This window comes from Primulina tabacum, chromosome 7, assembly GCF_025594145.1.
Source record: "Primulina tabacum isolate GXHZ01 chromosome 7, ASM2559414v2, whole genome shotgun sequence".
Taxonomy (NCBI): Eukaryota; Viridiplantae; Streptophyta; class Magnoliopsida; order Lamiales; family Gesneriaceae; genus Primulina; species Primulina tabacum.
In genome coordinates, this window is record NC_134556.1 from 1,192,545 (window position 1) to 1,208,946 (window position 16,402).

Consider the following 16,402-nt stretch of genomic DNA (forward strand, 5'->3'; position numbering starts at 1 on the left):
ATGGCTACCGTCCATTAAGGTTCAACATCGATGGGTAAGGCTTGACACGTGAAGATGAACGACGTCATATTATTGGTTCCTAATCAAACGTGAGATAAAAGTTTACGTAGAGGGTTGCATGGAGATGCAATTGGAAACTACCTTTTAGGAATTGTGATTGGCTGATATTATTCGGGATCATAATTCGCTAATTGGACCTTGCGTACCTACTGAGGAAAGGAGTTTCCCGTTTTCACTAGAGGGTAGTGAAAGATGTCAAAACAGTGGGAGTAACATTTATAAAGTAAAAGTCCATACTTTATATCTTACTAAATATTTTAAAATAGTCATTAACATTTATCTTTTTACTTTTCAATACTTTTTGACAATGTCTTCGATTCGCAATCCGCTATCTGTAATACTCGACAAACACGTATTAACCAGACCTAATTACCTCAATTGGCTAAGAAATCTAAAAATTGTCTTGAATTCAGAAAGGATAGCGTATACACTTACTGAGTCGCCCCCTGTTGAGGCTCCGACTGACTGCACTCCTGAGGAATTGCAGACTTACAAGGAATGGTGTGACCATGACTTGAAAGCCAAGTGTTATATGCAAGCTTCTATGAATGATGAGAAGTCGGTTCTTTATGTGGGTTCTTCATCTGGTACGAAGATTGATCCACGTGGGAAGGGAAAGAAGCGTTCTTTCCAACGTCCCAAGAAGAACGTGCCCTTGAAGAGGCTAGCTCCGAGTCCCGTTGTGGCAGCCACACCAGTCAAGGCTGACAAGACTGTTGATATTTGTCATCACTGCAAGAAGCCTGGACATTGGAGGCGTAACTGCTGAGAATATCTTGCCCAGAAAGGTTCTGGAAATGGTATGTTTTACATTGGAGTAAACATTTTAATTAACTCTACTTCTTGGGTATTTGATACCAGCTCTGGCTCACATCTCTGCAATGAGTTACAGAGTATGGGAAGAAGTAGGAGACTTAAATAAGGTGAGACCTTCTTGAGGTTGGGCAATGGAGCAAGAGTTGCTGCCAAGGCCGTGGTAAATGTTTACTTATTGTTGAACAATGATTTTAAGTTGATCTTAAGAGATGTTTTGTTTGTACCTGATTTGGTGAAAAACATTGTTTCCATTTCTATGCTTGATAAAGATGGATATTCTTGTTTATTTAGCAAAGGTGTTTGCAACATTTACAATAATGAATGTTTAATTGGTACTGGAGAACTTAAAAACGATCTCTATAACTTAAAATTGAAAGATATTCCACTAAACAATGTCCAAGAAATAACAACAACAAACAAGCTAAAGCAAGATAATCTTAATACGGCACAGTCATGGCATGCTCGATTAGGACATATTTCCTAAGAAGGATGAACAAGCTAGTGGGAGTAGGTATTTTTGATATGTCTGATATTAATGCTCTCACGACTTGTGAATCATGTCTAAAAGGAAAATGACCAAAATTCCCTTTAAGGGCCATGTGGAGCGAGCCAAAGGGTTATTGGATTTGATCCATACCGATGTGTGCGGTCCGCTTAGCATCACCACTAAGCATGGACATGCCTACTTCATCACCTTTACCGATGACTTTTCGAGGTATGGGTATGTGTATTTGATGAAATACAAGTCTGAAGCCTATGAAAGTGTAAAATGGACCATTATTTGGAACTCAAGAATTTAAATAATATCGTGTATATTTCAAAATTTGAGATATGCAGAATTATACCGGATATAGATCTAAGATTTGATATACCTGGATAAAGATTTAAGCAGGAAGATAATTCAATCTTGGATTACAAAACTTGAAGTAGATATCATAGGATTTTCAAAAATATTAAAGGATTTAGGGAGGATTTTCGAAATTGTTGAGATATAGGGAAAAATTTAAAAGTTTAACTACCAGGATTTTAAAGAAAAAAATATCAAAATCCTATCTTGGAAAAATACCACTAAATTTCGAGTTTAGGTAGGGAAATTTTGGGATTTAAGAAATATAATTGGGAAATAAAAAGTCTACCGAATATTGGAAATTATACACAAAAGTCAAAATTTTCAGGCTGGACATGGCATAATTTCGAAATTTTTCCAAGGGAAGGATATCAAGATTTTGAAATTTATCATCCAGGATCAGGGATAAATATTTAGATATAGATCACAATTCTAGATGAAGATTTGATTCAATTCAAACGCGCGGATAAACTCGATCGAGATAGCAGCCAACCGCTATAAATAGTGGGCCTATAACTCGAAAATTCACACCATTTTCTACTCCAATTTTTCGAGTTTCTCCCCTAGTTTTCTTAGGATTCTCGAGAGCCGCGAAGCGCTGCCGCAGTTCAGTCGCCGAAGAGGAATTTTCGAAATTCCAGTTCAAGAATCCCTAGGATTTCACGTTTTTCTCCTCAAGAATTTAAGGTAAGTGGGCTTGTTTTAAATGTGTAATTTCGGTGTATGCATTTTCGTTTTTTTGAAATTTCGGTCGAGTACAATTCTTCTTCTATCCCCTTTCTGGTTATGATTGCTGCATGGGTTTATGTTGACACTGTGAGGATTCTACTTGATATGGGAGGGAATCCCAACTATTATATGACCCTCATACGGTGGGGATATAACCGATTCGGCCTCGCCCCCTTAGAGGAGTAAAAATTAAGGACTGAATTCAGTAAACCATTGAAAGTAGAGGAATCTCAGTGTCAGGTCAATGATACGAATGTGGTATGAGTCAAAATATGCATGGTGTGTGTATGTATTTCGAAATTTTATATGCATGTTGTTGTGTACTCGAACGGCCCCCACTTGCTGAGTATTTCCCAAAATACTCACCCCTTACTCCCCTTCCCAGATAAATCCGAAGTGCAGGTTGAGGAAGAAGAGTGAGAACAATTCTGGGGCTGGTGATAAATTTCGATAATTATAGTATTCGGATTTAGAATTTTCGTATTTTTTTTATTTGTAAGACGTTTCCGCATTTATTTATTTTCCGTTGTAAAGACAAATGTTCAAATCTTTGTGAATTTATGAAATATACTGGTTTCGGTTTATACTGTGCTACGAGGCTGGTTGTTTTTCGATTGTGTGATTGATGAACAACGCCGGTGTCGACCAACCCCGGTCTCGGGGCGTGACATTTAAGTGGTATCAGAGCCGCCAGGTTCATAATCCGAGTGGAAAAAATCGATTTTCGAAAAAAAAAAAACCGAAAAGTTTTCGGACTAATTTTTACTCGAGGTCGACGCTATCCCCTCCGAAACGGCCCAACGAACGATACTCACCACTATAAAGTCGTGAGGTAGGGGTCAAAATCGCGAAATTCCTTTGTTTAGGCCTCTGAAACCCCGTTTTTGCCGTTTTAGGAAAGTTTTGTAATCCCTATAACTTTTCGTAGGAAAATCCGAATTCGATTCCGTCAACTGTTCTGGAATCCTCTCGACATATGCTTCGAATCAATATGTCTATCTCAAAACTTTCCATTTTTGGAAATTTTCGAAAATTTTGATTATTTTCATATATTTGACTCTATATAACCTTGATATTTTTATTATGTCCTATTTATGATATTCTGAGCATTTATTTTTTTTTTGTTTCCAGGAAATGGCTCGTTTTCGTGTCACTGCTCGTAAGAAAGTAACCCCGATTACCCATAGGGAGACTATTCAGTTGGATTACCACCAGCATCGCACGCGCGCTCAGGCTGTTATACATTTAAAGGAATTGGCTATAGGACACCAGGATAGGACTATCAGGAGGCTGAGAGCTAGTAATCTTGAGAGGAGGCAACAAGTGGAAAATCTGACTACCAAACTGGAGACATCAGAGAAAAGAATTGACGAGGTCTTCCAAATGTTCGAGCTCGTGAAAGAACATAACTGCGAACTGCGAGAGTCATTACAAATAATGATGAGTCAAGCCAAGCAAGCTAAGGCAGAACTGGATAGACGCACCATAGAACTGTCTGAAGCTCGTCAAGCCCGGCTGAGGGACAAGAAAAAAATTGAAGAATCCTGGAATGTGATCATGCAATTATCTGAGAATAACCAAAGGCTATCCAAGGAGGTAGACGATAGGAAAGCAAAGGAGAAGGAGCTCATCCAGAAGAATGAAACAAACTGCGCACACGCAAGAAATGAATTGAATGACGCGATATGAAAGATTCTGACCCACAGGGAAGAGATTGCTGAGTTGGAATCGGAAAATCAGAGTCTTCAGATGCAGCTCGCAGAGTTCTTAGACCCAGAGGTGCCTGAGGATCCCGAGGAGGAAGAAGCCCTACCTGACGTGGCCGAGGAGAATGGAGAGATAGCGGATTAGAACATTTTAGTGAATCATTCTTAGTAGTTTATTCCCATTGTTGCTACGTTTTCTTTTCTTCAGTACATTTATTTATTTAGATTGGTCATGTTCATTTATTTTCCTAATTGAGAAGTCAATAAAATATTTTATTTGTTCCATTGATTTCAATTTACTTCTGCGCAATCTATTGCATGAAACCTACTCGTACCAATTCTTAGAACTTGCGAATGTAGGAAATGGTCGGCAGACCCCCATGGCAAAACCGCAACCCGCGTTACGCTTATGCCGATCGCGAAGAGAGACAGGAGAATCGACAGGAGAATGGACCACCGCCTGCAGTTAATCTAAGCCGAGCTGATCTTATAGCCATAGCCACCATAGTGGCGACAACACTGCAAGGGTTGGGAAACCCAAATGCCAATCAACCACCTCCACCACCACCACCGAATGGAATCAAATTTCATTATGAATCCCTCCGAAAGAACAGATGTCCGATATTCAGAGGGGACGCTGATCCCAAAGTTGGCCAGAGATTGCTAAAGAGTGTCGAGACTCAGTTAAGGCTTTTGGAAGTTCCCGAGGCACTCAAAGTGGATGTGATTGTGCCTTTCCTGGAAGACAGAGCAGCTAAATGGTGGGAAGCAGTCTCGCCAGCCATGATCGCTGCTGGACCAATCACGTGGCGAAACTTTCGAGAAACATTTCTGAAACAGTACTATCCGGCAGAGGTCAGATTGCAGAAGTTAAGTGAGTTTGAAAATCTCACTCAAGCTCCAGATATGTCAGTAGTGGAGTACACATCTCACTTTAATGCCCTTGGATCGTATGCTCCGACAATCATGGCAGACGAAGTTTTGAAGCTGCACCGTTTCAAGAAGGGATTGAACAGCCGAATCCAGTTGGCCTTAGCAGTTTATCAGCCCGCCAATTTTTCAGATCTTATGAGCGCAGCTATCCGAGCTGAAACCGATATCCGTAGAAGAGAGGGAGAGAATAAGAACAAGCGTCCTTATATCGGTCAGTCTTCTCAGAGTGGTTAGAAGTTCAGGAAACCCAACCAATCAGGCGGACCTTCTTCAGGGCAACCCTCAGCAGCCACTAACTACCAAGGACCCAAACCGTGCCCAAAATGCGGTTTCAGACACCTCGGGGAATGTCGAAGGGCCAGTGGCGCGTGCTTTGGATGTGGGAAACCAGGGCACCGAATTTCTGAATGTCCTACTGTCACCAACAAACCAGCAGGGCCCAACAAGGGAACTGGGCCGAATGTGGGAGCTAACCCCAACAAACCAAAGAAGAATAAGCCTAATGCCAAGGTGTTCTCTATGAACCAAGAAGAGGCGGACGACGCCAATGAAGTCGTATCAGGTACCGTCTTACTTCAAAAAGTACCTACTTATGCATTGTTTGACTGTGGTGCTACACACTCTTTTGTGTAAAAGGTTTGCTAAGAAATTAGGACTTAAGCCCGAATCTCTAACTGAACCTTTTCGGATAGCCACACCTACGAGTAAGATCATATAAACTCATGAAATTTACAAGGATTGTAAGATCGGTATCGCTAATCAGACTTTCAGTGCCGACTTGATACAATTGGTTATGGTCGATTTCGACATCATTCTAGGGATGGACTGGTTAGCCAAAAACCATGCAATAGTGGACTGTAAAGGGAAAAGAGTTAAGCTCCGAACCCCAAATCAGAAAGAGATCGTGTATCATGGTAAATCCAAGAAACGAAAATCACTCCTTTCCGCTTCCCAGGCATGGAAGGCCATGAAATCTGGAGAAGACATCTACCTAGCAATGATCAACGAAGTGCAAGGAGAAGTCGAAATGAGGATAGAAGACATCCCAATAGTATGTGAGTTCCCGGATGTTTTCCCAGAAGAACTCCCAGGGACAGTTCCGGACCGCGAAGTTGAGTTCGAAATTAATCTGGTTCCTAGTGCAGCACCAATCTCTAAAGCACCTTACAGGATGGCGCCAGCTGAACTCAAGGAGCTAAAAGAGCAACTCCAAGAATTGCTGTACAAAAAGCAAATTCGATCTAGTGTGTCCCCATGGGGAGCGCCAGTACTCTTTGTGAAGAAAAACGATGGGAGTATGAGATTGTGCATCAACTATAGGGAACTGAACAAGATCACTATCAAGAACAAGTACCCTCTTCCGAGAATAGACGATCTATTTGACCAGCTCAAGGGAGCCGCAGTCTTTTCTAAATTGGATCTGAGTACTGGATACCACCAACTGAAGGTCAGAGCTGAAGATATCTCCAAAACAGCTTTTCGGACAAGATATGGGCATTATGAGTTCACAGTGATGCCTTTTGGGTTGACCATTGCGCCTGCAGCCTTTATGGACCTAATGAACAGAGTGTTCAAACCATTTCTGGACCGGTTCGTAGTGGTATTTATTGATGACATCCTCATTTATTCTCCCAATGAGGAAGAACATGAAGAGCACCTCCGCCTTGCACTACAGACACTGAGGGAGAAAGAGCTATTTGCTAAGTTTAAGAAATGTGAGTTCTGGCTTAAGAGTGTATCCTTTTTAGGACATGTGATCTCGGAAGCAGGAGTATCAGTGGATCCCAAGAAAGTTGAGGCAATTACAGAGTGGCCAAAATCTAAGAACGCCACAGACATCAGGAGCTTTCTTGGACTGGCAGGTTATTACAGGAAGTTCGTCGAAGGTTTTTCTTCCATAGCTATACCACTGACTAAGCTCACTCAGAAGAATTCCAAGTTCATCTGGGACGAAGGTTGCGAGAAAAGTTTTCAGACATTGAAAGAAAAACTTGCATCCACGCCAGTGCTAATCTTACCTACTGAAGATAAGGAATTCACCATCTACAGTGACGCATCTAAGGAAGGTCTGGGATGCGTACTCATGCAAGAGGGAAGAGTGATCGCCTATGCGTCAAGGCAGTTGAAACCGCACGAAAAGAACTACCCTACGCATGATCTTGAGTTAGCAGCAGTTGTCTTTGCCTTAAAAATTTGGAGGCACTACCTCTATGGCGCCTAGTGTGAAATTTTCACAGATCACCAAAGTCTCAAGTACTTGTTAACCCAAAAAGAACTAAACATGAGGCAAAGGCGATGGATCGAACTACCGAAGGATTACGAATTGACTATAAGTTACCATCCAGGTAAAGCGAACAAAGTGGCCGATGCTCTGAGTCGGAAAAATAGAGGCAAGATCACTCTAGCTTCCCTCTCGGCCCAGCCATGTCTGCAGGAGACCGTCAAGTTAAATCAGGACCGAGACCCCGAGCTAAAGAAACTTAAGGAGCAAGTCAAAAGCGGGAAGTCTCAAGATCTACAAATTGATGACAAGGGAGTCCTATGGATGAATGGACGACTTTGCGTACCGAACAACGATAACCTTCGCCAAGAAATACTATCAGAAGCACACAAGTCCAAGTTTTCAGTCCATCCAGGCAGTATAAAAATGTACAGAGACCTTAAGAGGAATTTTTGGTGGAACGGAATGAAAAGAGATGTGGCAGTATTCGTCTCTAAGTGTCAGGTTTGTCAACAGGTCAAAGCAAAGCACCAGCGACCCGGAGGATTATTGCAACCGTTGGAGATACCTTAGTGGAAGTGGGACCATATCTCCATGGACTTTGTGGTAGGATTACCAAAGTCAAGGCAAGGTCAGGACGGAATATGGGTAATTGTAGATAGACTTACAAATCTGCACACTTCCTACTCGTCCGTATGAATTACAATCTGGACAAATTAGCTACACTGTACATGGACAATATTGTAAGACTTCATAGAGTACCAGTGAGCATCCTGTCTGACAGAGACCCAAGGTTCGTCTCGCGCTTTTGGAAGAGCTTTCAAGAGGCCATGGGAACGAAAGTAACCCTAAGTACGGCCTATCATCCTCAAACCGATGGACAAACGGAGAGAACCATCCAAACTTTGGAAGTTATGCTGCGAGCATGCACTCTTGAATTCAGTAGCAATTGGAGCACTCATCTACCTTTAATTGAGTTTGCTTACAACAACAGCTATCACAGCAGCATCGGAATGGCCCCATACGAAGCTCTTTATGGAAGGAAATGTCGATCACCACTTTATTGGGATGAAGTGGGAGAAAAAGCAGTAGTAGGACCCGAGCTCGTTGATAAACATAAAAATTGTACATTAATTAAATGTTTTATCATATAAATATATAAATTTTGTTTTATTAAATGTTTAAATATTATATGTTTTATAATAAATTGTATAAAATATAAGTTGTTGTGTAATTACAAGTTTTTACTATTTTTTACAGGTTCGATAAAACAAGAATAAACTTGGCGTTGCAAATGAGATTAAGATGATTCTTGGACCTGTAGAAAGTTGATGTTAATATCTACAATATTGGTGTCAAGCATGAGATAAAAATCCTCTCACAATTGGGATCAAATTAAGCAACAAATAAAGTTACCAAAGGAGTGGCAGTTTTACTATGCTCTAGTATTTTGACCATATCTCTCAAATTACTTGGTCAAATGATTTGAAAAAAATAACACAACTAGACAACTATATTATCCACATGTTTCTTTTTATGTGAAGAAGCAAATTCCAAGAAGAAGATTTTCAAAAGTGATGTGTAATATAATATAATATCTTGGAACACCAATGAAGACTTTTGTGTAAAAAAATAATATTTTATTTATAGTTGTCTCCCCAAATTTGGCTATAAATAGGGGTGCATTGTAATGTATTGAGATATCCCTCATTCTATGAACAGACCTTTGAGTTCATAATATTTCTCTCTATATTTTTCCTTTATATATTCATTTAAATATAATTAGCATGTTAATTTCATATTCAAACTTTTACACTTTGAATAATGAATAGCTAACTTCCTAAAGTTGAGATGAAAAGGTGAAACTCTTGGCATGATAATAAGGTTACTAAAAGGTAAGAATCTATGTTTTATATTATTTAATCATTATTTATTGTTTATGTTATATTTATTTCTTTAAGCATTTTTATACCCTACTTATAAGTAGGAGTTTTGATTTATTGTTGCTATATGTTACACTAAATTCTTGGAACCATTTAAATTTTTGTTTGGTTTTACCAACCATTTAAAGTGGGAACCTTGATTTACTATATATAAATATATCATAATATTAATTTCTTTAATGTTCGTTAATGTTAACTTTATTAAAATACCAAGAGTGGATCCTTTAATCTCAACTACTTAAATTTATATTTGAACAATTAAAATTTACCCATTAAAGATTCAAACAATTAAAATTAAAAAGAAACAAAAACAAAAACAAAACAAAAAGGCATTGTAGTGGACTTGTAATTACCTTAGCTTCCCTGTGGATACGATATTCGGACTCACCGAATTATACTACTTGTGGACAACCTGCTCTTGGGAGTGCAGCAATCAAAGTCGCAACAAGTTTTTGGCGCCGTTGCCGGGGAAGTATAATTTAATTTCAAGTCTATTTAATTTTGTTTATAGTTTATTTTTCTTTATTTGAATTTTTATTGCTTTTGTGTGTTTTTATTCTTTTGCATTTGCATTTGCATGAGCATTTGGTCACGTACACTTAGTGGTTGACTCATTGGAAGTAACCCTTTATTTTTACAAAACATGGCGGAAGAACCTATCCAAGAAAATGAAGATGAAATTCAATCTCAACATGATCATGATAGACGAAGAACACTTAGAGATCACATGAATCCTACACGTACTAGTGCACCTTCATGTCTAGTTTTTCCCCCTGATGCATCTCATTTCAATTTTAAGCCTGGTATTATCCAACTTTTACCCAATTTTCATGGCTTAGATTCTGAAAATCCATACATGCATTTACGAGAGTTTGAAGAAGTGTGCAACACATATAATGATCTAAATTGTAGCATGAACAACATTCGACTTAAGCTTTTTCCTTTTTCTTTAAAAGATAAAGCTAAAACTTGGCTACAAAATCTTAGATCGGGATCCATAAGAACTTGGGATGAATTGCAACAACAATTTTTGAAAAAGTTTTTTCCATCTCATAGAACAAATTCTTTCAAAAGGCAAATCATCACTTTCACTCAAAAACAAGGAGAAACTTTTTATCAGTGTTGGGATAGATACAAAGAATTGCTTAATCTTTGTCCACATCATGGTTTTGAAATTTGGAGGGTTGTTTCTCAATTTTATGAAGGCTTAACACCTAAAGATAGGCAAATGGTTGAATTTATGTGTAATGGAACATTTGAAGATAAAGATCCAAACGAGGCAATTGAGTATCTCGATTCATTAGCTGAAAATGCTCAAAATTGGGACATTATAGGTACAATCGAACCATCAAACAAGATTCAATCTCCTACATCTGGTGGAGGTATGTACACTCTCAAAAATGAACATGATCTTCAAGCTAGATTTACATCTTTGGCAAGAAAAGTTGAGGCACTAGAATTGAAAAAGAATGGTCAATTAAAATCTGTTCAAGAAATTGCGTGTCACATCTGTGATACAAGTGATCATTTTACAAAAGATTGTCCCACTTTGCCCTCTTTTAAAGAATGTCTCCATGAACAAGTCAATGTTTTGAACAATTTCAAAAGGCCAAATTTCGAACCATTTTCTCAAAATTACAATCCAGGTTGACGAAATCATCCAAATTTTAGCTGGAGGAATGATAATGCTGCACAATTTCAGCAACCACATTTTCAAAATCAACAAAATTTTCAAAATTATGCACCTTATGTTCCTACATCGAAAAGGAATTTGGAAGATTTATTGAATTCTTTCATTGCAAAGCAAGAGTCTATCAATACTCAAACTGCTCAAACCATGACAGATTTGAAAGATACTCTTCCTAAATTTGCATCTGCACTTAATGTTCATGAAAAAGGTAAATTTCCTTCACAACCTCTGCCTAATCCCAAGGATCATCATTCACAAACTAGAACTTCTGGAACTCAATCGATGGATCAGGTAAAATCTGTTATTACCCTTCGAAGTGGTAAGGTTGTGGAAAAATCCATTCTTGAACCTTGTGAAGATGATGATAAATCAACTCTAAAGGGTAAGGAAGTGAAACCCATAACTTGCGAAGAAGAGGTTCAACAAACAGTGTCACCACCATTCCCTCATGCATTGAAAAATACAAATAAATCAAATTTGAATTCTGATATATATGATATTTTTAAACAAGTAAAAGTTAATATTCCTTTATTAGATGCAATAAAACAGGTACCATCATATGCCAAATTTTTGAAAGACTTGTGCACTGTGAAAAGAAAATTGAATGTGAAAAAGAAAGCATTTTTAGCCGAACAAGTAAGTGCAATCATTCAAAATAATAATACTTTGAAATACAAAGACCCTGGTTGTCCTACTATTTCATGTATTATTGGAGAACGAAAGATTAAAAAAGCATTGCTTGATCTTGAAGCTAGTGTGAATTTACTTCGATATTCAGTTTATCAAGAACTCAATCTAGGCGAGTTAAAATCTACTTCGGTAACACTTTTACTTGCCGATAGATATGTTAAAGTGCCAAGAGGTATGGTAGAAGACGTATTGGTCCAAGTTGATAACTTTGTATATCCTGTCGATTTCATAGTTTTAGATACACAACCTATCGAAGCTTGTAATGCAATTCCTGTTATTCTGGGTCGTCCATTTTTAGCAACTTCTAATGCTCTTATAAATTGCAGGAATGGAATAATGAAGTTGTCATTTGGTAACATGACCTTGGAGCTTAATGTGTTTAATCTTTGTAAGCAACCACATGAAAAAGGAGATGAAAGTGAAGATGAAAATCTTATTGAAACTTTTGTGGAAGAAAACATTCAAGAAGGGAGTACTCGTGACCAATTAGATATTTGTTCAATTGAAACTGTTAAAGAAAATATTGAAATTGATCTTGATGATTTTATCAGGTATCACTCGTTACCAGGATCAGAGAAAGAATTTGATGCAAAATATGAGAACAAAGACGAACCACCCATATTGGAGTTAAAACCCTTGCTAGAAGAATTGAAGTATGCATTTCTTGGAGAAGATGAAACATATCCGGTGGTAATTTCTTCCAAACTAGAAAGTGATCAAGAAGGTAAATTAGTTGATATGCTTAAAAGACATAAAAATGCAATTGGTTGGACACTAAAAGATCTCAAGGGCATTAATCCACTAATTTGCACACACAAAATTCATTTAGAAGAAAATGCTAAAACATCTCAACAACCACAAAGGAGATTAAATCCACACATGAAAGATGTTGTGAAAACTGAAGTTCTCAAACTACTTGATGTTGGGATTATCTACCCTATTTCTGATAGTAAGTGGGTAAGCCCAACACAAGTAGTTCCAAAAAAATCTGGCATCACAGTGATAAAAAATGAAAAAGGTGAATTGTTAACATGTCGAGTCCCATCTAGTTGGCGGATGTGTATTGATTATAGAAAATTAAATGACGCCACTAGAAAAGATCATTTTCCATTACCATTTTTGGATCAAATTTTAGAAAGAGTAGCAGGTCATCCATACTACTGTTTTTTTGATGGGTATTCAGGTTATTATCAAATTTCCATTGCACTCGAAGATCAAGAAAAAACTACATTCACATGTCCTTTTGGAACATTTGCATTCAGAAGGATGCTATTTGGTTTATGCAATGCCCCAGCAACATTTCAAAGATGTATGCTAAGTATTTTTTGCGACATGGTTGAAAATTGTTTGGAAATTTTCATGGATGATTTAACTGTCTTTGGGAATACATTTGATAATTGTCTTGAAAATTTGGAAAAAGTTTTAAAAAGATGCGAGGAAAAAGGTCTTATTTTAAATTAGGAAAAATGTCATTACATGATTACTTCTGGAATTGTTTTGGGACAGGTCGTGTCATCTCATGGAATTGAAGTTGATAAAGCAAAAGTTGATGTCATCGGCAATTTACCCCCTCCAAAAACCATTAAAGAAATTCGCTCATTTTTGGGACATGCTGGATTTTATCGGAGGTTTATAAAGGACTTTAGTTTAATCTCTAAACCCATTTGTAACCTCTTAACAAAAGACACTGCATTTGAGTGGACTCAAGAATGTCAAAATGCTTTTGATAAAATTATTCGACATTTAACATCAGCTCCTATCATGCAACCTCCTGATTGGTCTTTACCATTTGAAATCATGTGCGATGCGAGTGATTATGCAGTCAGTGCAGTACTGGGTCAAAGAAGAAACGGTAAGCCTTATGTGATATATTATGCAAGTAGAACTTTAAACAATGCTCAAATGAATTACTCCACAACTGAAAAAGAACTACTTGCTGTAATATTTGCATTAGATAAATTTCGTTCTTATTTGATTGGATCAACGACTATTGTGTTTACTGATCATTCTGCTATTAGATATTTGTTGACCAAACAGGATGCAAAGCCACGACTGATACGATGGATTTTGTTACTCCAAGAATTTGACATTGTGATCAAAGATAAGAAAGGAACCAAGAATGTCGTAGCCGATCATTTATCGAGACTAGTAACAGGATCATCTTGTGAAATGACACCAATTAACGATAATTTTCTTGATGAAGATCTATTTTCAGTTACTACTACACCTTGGTTTGCTAACATAGTAAATTTTCTTGTGACAGGAAAAATACCACCGCAATGGAGTTCCCAAGATAAAAGAAAATTTTTGAATGAGGTAAAAAACTTTTATTTGGATGATCCGTATCTGTTCAAGTATTGTCCAGATCAAATTTTTCGACGTTGCATACCCGACAATGAGGTAAGTAGTTTCATTAAATTTTGTCATTCAGAAGCATGCGGAGGACATTTTTCTTCAAAGAAAACGGCTGCAAAAATCTTGCAGTGTGGATTTTATTGGCCCACTATGTTTAAAGACACCCACGAAATCTGCAAGATCTGTGAAAATTGTTCAAAATTGGGTGCGATTTCAAAAAAAAACATGATGCCTTTGAATCCTATCATTGAAATTGAAATCTTTGACTGTTGGGGAATTGATTTTATAGGACCTTTTCCATCGTCGTTTGGATACTTGTATATTTTAGTTGCAGTTGATTATGTTTCCAAATTGATAGAGGCAATTCCATGTCGAAAAAATGATCATAAAATCGTCATCAAATTTTTTAAAGAAAATATTTTTAGTAGATTTGAAATTCCTCGAGCCATGATAAGTGATCGGGGAACTCACTTTGTTAATAAACCATTTGCTTCATTAATGAAAAATATGGTATTACTCATAAAGTAACTACTTCTTATCATTCTCAAACAAATGGACAAGTTGAATTAGCTAATAGAGAGATAAAGCAAATTTTGGAAAAAACTGTTAACTCAAATAGAAAAGATTGGTCTCTGCGACTTAATGATGCACTTTGGGCATATCGAACAGCTTTTAAAACATCATTGAATATGTCTCCCTATAGATTGGTTTATGGAAAACATTGTCATTTGCCTGTGGAATTGGAACATAAAGCTTATTGGGCGATCAAAACTTTAAATTCAAGCATGGATGATGCCAACAAATTGCGTAAATTGCAACTTAATGAACTTGATGAACTCAGAAATGACGCGTATGAGAATTCAAGGATTTATAAAGCAAAAATCAAATCATTTCATGATAAAACAATTCTTAGAAAATCTTTTGAGATTGGTAAAAAAGTTTTGCTTTATAATTCTCGACTTCACATATTCCCAGGAAAATTACGATCAAGATGGACAGGCCCATATGTTGTAAAGCATGTGTATACTTATGGAGCTGTGGATATTGAAAATCCTAAAAATGGTGATATTTTTAAAGTAAATGGACAAAGGCTTAAACCATTTTTAGAAAATGAAATCTTTCAAGAAGAGTTTATTTCCCTTTCTGATCCTTGATTTTTTTTGTGTTGCATTTAAGTTTGTTTGTTTTTATTTCAGGTTTTATTAATATTTTTATTTTCCCGGTTAAATGGCGGATAACGGTACTGCGTGACTCTCATAGTCGGTTAAATCAGTTTCCCACAATTGCTGATACAAAAATAAAAAAAAAATCATTTCTTTTCTTTTCAAAATGGATGAAATTCTCTCAAAAATTTGTAAATATTTTCCCTCTGTTTCTGAAAATGTTCTAAGAAAAATTTATGCAGGAAGGTGTGAAAGATTGAGATTGCTAATGAAAAAAGGAATTCAAGAAGATATTCGTCTTGTAATAGAAGCTAAGGTCCGATTTGGAGGAGAAGTTCCACAATCATTGCTCATTCGGTATTTGCCTAGATTAGGAAAAAGCACTTATGCGAAAAAACGAAGGGCCAAAAATTTAGGGGTTTGTCATAAGTGTGCAAGATGGACTTGTGACAAACGATGCAGATCTTTGGGATGCGTTTTCAATAACAGAGAAGATAAAATTGGTTTCATTAAGAATGGGCTGAGTAAGGAGTCTTTAGATAACATCTTATTGACTCTTGAGACGCATTCTAGTGGACATGTGCATATTGAACTTCTCCGTTTATGGAAACAATTCCAAGATGAGCGTCATAGTCTTGGGAATCCGACTAAAAAAGACCCTGTTTGCCAATTTATAAGAAAATTGGATGGGAAGCATATCCTCGACTCATAGAAGGCGTTGAAGCCGTTTCTGGACGTAAAACCAGAGGAAAATTGTGAGCCACAATCACACTACTGTTTATATGCATGTGTGTCATTATTGTTTTTACTATTTATTCTGTTTACAGCTGTGACCCATAGTTTTGTCATAATAATATATTACCCCTATAAAATTTCTTATCTTTTTCTCTATTTTTACAGAAAAAAAAAAGAAAGTAAAAACATGGCTGGATCCTCTGCACAAACATTGAAAAATATTTGTGTATTTTGTGGGTCGAGTCCTGGAAAAAATGAAGTGTTTGTAGAAGCAGCGAATAATCTTTAAAAGATATTGGATGAGAGAAAAATTCACTTGGTATATGGGGGAGGTAATATTGGGTTAATGAGATCTGTTTCAACATCTGCTCATCTTGGAGGTAGTCAGGTTTTGGGTATTATTCCTACAGCTTTAGCTGAAGGAAATATTACAGGTGTTACGATTGGGGAGGAATTAAAAGTTTCTTCTATGTATGAAAGAATCACTCAAATGATTGAAAATTCTGATGCTTTT

General features: G+C 37.2%; 1 protein-coding gene and 1 pseudogene across 1 annotated transcript; both read left to right on the top strand.

The window, feature by feature from the left end:
* The first annotated feature begins 4,521 nt into the window (after positions 1-4,521).
* On the top strand, positions 4,522-5,724 carry LOC142552384 (uncharacterized). Its single transcript, XM_075662159.1, has 2 exons — positions 4,522-5,320; positions 5,366-5,724. Exons 1-2 carry the CDS (start codon positions 4,522-4,524, stop codon positions 5,722-5,724), a joined length of 1,158 nt encoding a protein of 385 aa, XP_075518274.1.
* A 4,759-nt stretch (positions 5,725-10,483) lies between these two features.
* On the top strand, positions 10,484-15,979 carry LOC142550464 (uncharacterized; annotated as a pseudogene).
* Positions 15,980-16,402: the final 423 nt, after the last annotated feature.

Coding starts and splice junctions, on each gene's coding strand:
- LOC142552384 (XM_075662159.1), top strand. CDS start 4,522: ATGGTCGGCAGACCCCCATGGCAAAACCGCAACCCGCGTTACGCTTAT. Junction 5,321..5,365: donor CGGTCAGTCTTCTCAGAGTG/GTTAGAAGTTCA, acceptor GACCTTCTTCAG/GGCAACCCTCAGCAGCCACT.